Source organism: Penaeus vannamei, chromosome 11 (assembly GCF_042767895.1).
Source record: "Penaeus vannamei isolate JL-2024 chromosome 11, ASM4276789v1, whole genome shotgun sequence".
Taxonomy (NCBI): Eukaryota; Metazoa; Arthropoda; class Malacostraca; order Decapoda; family Penaeidae; genus Penaeus; species Penaeus vannamei.
Window position 1 is genome coordinate 12,350,630 of NC_091559.1, and position 4,422 is coordinate 12,355,051.

The following is a 4,422-nucleotide window of genomic DNA, read 5'->3' on the forward strand; positions in this document are numbered from 1 at the left end:
GTGTGTGTATGTGCACACACACACACACACACACACACACATATGTGTGTGTGTGTGTGTGTGTGTGTGTGTGTGTGTGTGTGTGTGCATTTATATATGAATATATATATATATATATATATATATATATATATATATATATATATATATATATATATATATATATATATATATATATACATATATGTATGAATATATTTATATATGTGTGTGTGTGTGGCCACCTATCTATATATCCATCTTTCTGAATAACATTTTTACCAACCTTCTCAAAGACAAATAAACAAAGTACTGACTCTAAGCCGATATGTTGTTTATTTCTTTTTTTGCGAAAAAACAGCAGTAACAGCAAGGGTCGCAGTCCTTTATACAGTACGTCTATAAATTCGCGTACACAGATGCAGGCATAAAGGGTCTCTTCACAGCCTTATCTCTCTTGTTGTTTTTCCTTATGACTTTCATCTCTATGGCTTCACGTGCTTGCCATATATTGCCTGTCGAGAGCGTTCTTGCTTTTCCCTTGCAAGCATACTCTATATTCTATGGGCAAAGGAACAGCTTATCTAAATTGGGTTATTCGGATGTTACGGTCTGCGGAATACTTTTTTTCCGATTTGTATCTTCGCTTTCCAAGCAGCAGTTTTAACGATAGCTTTTGAGTGTGGCGTTCTTGGCAGTGGTGTATTGCAGGCAGATGCTGAATTTAAATGGAGTCGTGTGTCATCTTGCAGACTATTACTTATATGTATGTCGGTATATATTCATTGAAGTAATTTTGAAAAAAAGGGAGGCAGGATAAAAAACTGAAAAATAAAAAAATATAACTTGTCGTAAGATTCCATGAACCTTAAAATGACACAGACTGTTACATGAACGCACATTTGACTTAGAGATACATCATATGTTATGGTGACTCTTGATATGCCCGTGATATCTGAAGTTTAGTGAATTCTCAACTGGCCAATTGAGGTTTGTTTACATCCTCAACGCCGCCTCGTTCTGTCACGCCTTGTCGTGACAATTCTCTCAATGTTCTTACCTTTTTTCCTCATTCTTTTTTTACTATACTTTGCGCGTTCCCACTTTCTTATTATTTTTTTTTATTTGGGTCAGCCCCAGCTTTGGGTGGATCTGCAGGGAGAACGCAACCCAGGGTGAAACAACACGCCCATCCTCCCTTTGTATGACTGACCCCCCCCCCTCCTCGCTCTCTTGCCACACTCTTGCCCTGCAAACCAACGATGGCAAGTCTGTCATCGGCAGTAAAGAAAAGACTGAAATATTTGCTTGTCATATCTCCAAGAAAATGAAGGTCCTACATCCTGACAAAGTCATCAAGTCCTTACCAAGGATGACTACTTACATTATAACAACAATGTATGTTTCCAGTATGGAGGTTGAACAATATCTCTGCAATCTTGATACGTCAAAGGCTGTGCGTCCTGAAATCCAAACCCATATCCCTGCTCTCTGTAGTAGGAAATGTGTTTGAAAAAATTATAGCTGCCAGGTTATCCTCATTCTTCAGCAAACACCATCTTTTAAGCACAAGACAATTTGGATTCATTCAAAACAGATCACCTAATTATTGACCATGACTACTGCCTGGAACCAGTCGCTTGGTGAAGGCTGTGACACTTACGTCATAGCTCTCGACATTTCCGGGGCTTGCGATAGAGTGTGGCACAGAGGAATCATCGCCAAGCGTCACAGTTTGGGTATTGACGGTAAACTCCTAAGCCTACTTCAGGATTACTTTAAAGGTAGAAGTTTGCAAGTCGCGATTAATGGTCACACATCTTCTGAATAAACAGTAAGAGCTAGTGTTCCATAAAGCAGTGTCCTCGGCCCTCTACTCTGGAATGTGTACTTTGATGACATCCTCCAGCTGGTTCCTCAGGCACAAGCATATGCCGACGACTGCACGCTGAGCTTCACCTGCCGCCATGGAGAACACTTCGAAGTTATCTCCAAAATAAATGAAACGTTCGAGCTGATACTAGCATGGAGCAGTAAACGTCACTCTAGCCCCGGAGAAAACCCAACTTAGGGCTATTACACGTGCCCATCGCCCTGCAGGAACTGCATTACTCTCGGGGGAAAAGACCTTTTCAGACAGGAGATTGAAGTGCTCGGTGTAACAATATGACATTCACTGGACATGTCAAGGAGCTGCTGGCAGACTATCATGTGTGCGTCGCATTTCCCACCTTCTAGATGCAAGAACAAGTCACAAGTCCGATCTATCATGGAATACGCACCCTTGACATGGTGCTCCTGCCCGCCCTCATACCTAGGCCTACTTGACAAAGTGCAGAGACGAGCACAAAGACTTATGGATCTGCACACCAGACTGCACGAGACGCCCAGCCTACTGCAGCCTCTACAGCATCGAAGAGACGTTTGAGGGATGTGTTTCATGTACAAGATCCAGAGGCAACACACGCCCCACTTGGCCACGTTGTAACTCGCAACGGTGGCCCCGACTACCCACGCCACCAGATCCTCGCGGCATCGCAGGTGCCCCTTGCTAAGACAGAGCTGTTCCTGTGATCGTTCCGGAACAACATGGTGGACCAGTCGGACATTCATTATGCTAAATCCATGGAGCAGTTCAAGAAATACATCAATGGATGGCTGTTCCCTCTGTAATCAACCAGATAGAGTTCACTCACTCAGTTTAATGTTAAGGCGTTAATAGTACAATTATATAATGTACATTTCCCTCATTAGGTGTTGATTGCATCAGTCCTATAATTCATGATGATCACTCATAGTTTAAAGCATGCACATATACGAAAATTATTTATGTAGTAAAGAATAAAAGAGAGAGAGGAGGGGGAGAGGGAAGAGAGAGAGACAGACAGACAGACAGACAGACAGAAAAGAACAGAGAGAACGATAAGGAAACAGAGACAGAGACAAACACAGAGAGAGAAATATCCAGACTGAGAATCAGACAGAACTGCACGCAAAAATAGACAAGAGATAGAAACGCAGAACCAAAACCGGAGATAGCAAGGGAGAGGGAGACAGTGCCTGTGACCCCCCCCCCCCCGCCGACCCTTGTAGGTACCGAAGCATGGCTAACAAGACATCATATCCGGCAGCCTGAGGAAAACCTTGTAACTTAAGACGAGAGCTGAGGAATCCCGTGTTAAAGGCCCGGCAGCATTCCTAGCAAAGGGGAAATATCTACAGTGTACTTTGTAAATGAAGAAAATTGTAATTATTTCAAAGGTGTATTTTTGATACGAGGATAGCATACATTTATCGTTTATTTGGTTGCATTATAAATTACGTATTTATAATTTTATGATTCGTTATATTTATTGTAAGGTATCGGTAATGAGAGTGAATATTGATATTTTCCATTTTTTTCTTCACCTTTTTTCTTCCTATGTATCTATTACTCTATATTACTCTATCTATCTGTCCGTATGTTTGTTTGTCTATCTGTCGATCTTCCCTCTCGTCCCTCCCTGTATCTCTTTCTATCTTTCTGTCTCTCTCTCTCTCTCCTTCCCTCCCTCCCTCCGCCCTCTCTCTCTCTCTTTTTCCCTCCCTCACTTCTCCCTCCCTCTCTTTCTCTCTGTCCCTTCTCCCTCCCTCTCTTTTTCCCTCCCTCCCTCCTCCCCCCCTCTCTCTTTTTCCCTCCCTCTCTTTCCCTCCCTCCCTCCTCCCTCTCTCTCTTTTCCTCCCTCCCACCTAGCTCCTACTCCCCCTCCCTTCCTCTTTTTCTCTCTCCCTCTCTTTTATTCCCTCGCCAGCTGGACCTTGTAAAATGGCACACAGATGGTCGAGCACTTCCCAGTGATGAGCCATGTGGGCATTAACAAGGTAATATTGAAAAAATAATGAGAATTTGATGCATCAGCTGATAGAATCAGTGGAACGTAAGCGATTGTATAATGTTTGGCGGTACAGTATTTCGTCAGAAGATAGTTATACGTTAGGTGTGTCGTGTTTATTATGGGCATGTTGTGTATATTATGGGTATATTGTGTATATGGGTATGTTATGTATACTATGGGTATATTGTATTTATGGGTATGTTGTATATATCATGGGCATACTGTATACTGCAGATTTTCTCTTTTTATTGTCTGGATTGGCCAGGTTTACATAATTATTTGATTTTGAGGAACTGAGTGTATAATTTGTTTTATTATATGCAACCAATATAATGTGAACCAAATACATTAACTTACCCTCTGTCAAAAGAGAGTGAGAGACAGTATCAACCAATATACTAATAGATGGGTGATATATCTATATATCATGGATCTAAATTACTATTATTATTATTATCATTATTATCATCATGATTATCCACCCCCTCTCTCTCACCTTATATTCATCGACTTACATGATAACACATTTATTATTTTTCCAGCCCTAGTGCCAAACGAAGCCCTGGCG

The 4,422-nt window shown here is 41.6% G+C and overlaps 1 protein-coding gene across 1 annotated transcript; it reads left to right on the forward strand.

The window, feature by feature from the left end:
• Positions 1-1,594: 1,594 nt before the first annotated feature.
• LOC138863233 (uncharacterized) lies at positions 1,595-2,050 on the forward strand. Its single transcript, XM_070127410.1, has 2 exons — positions 1,595-1,773; positions 1,840-2,050. Exons 1-2 carry the CDS (start codon positions 1,595-1,597, stop codon positions 2,048-2,050), a joined length of 390 nt encoding a protein of 129 aa, XP_069983511.1.
• Positions 2,051-4,422: the final 2,372 nt, after the last annotated feature.

What these genes read in the sequence shown, in the direction of transcription:
- LOC138863233 (XM_070127410.1), top strand. Translation starts at nt 1,595, where the DNA reads ATGACTACTGCCTGGAACCAGTCGCTTGGTGAAGGCTGTGACACTTAC. An exon ending in TACTTTAAAGGTAGAAGTTT is followed by an intron (nt 1,774 to 1,839) that starts GCAAGTCGCGAT and finishes TCCATAAAGCAG; the next exon opens with TGTCCTCGGCCCTCTACTCT.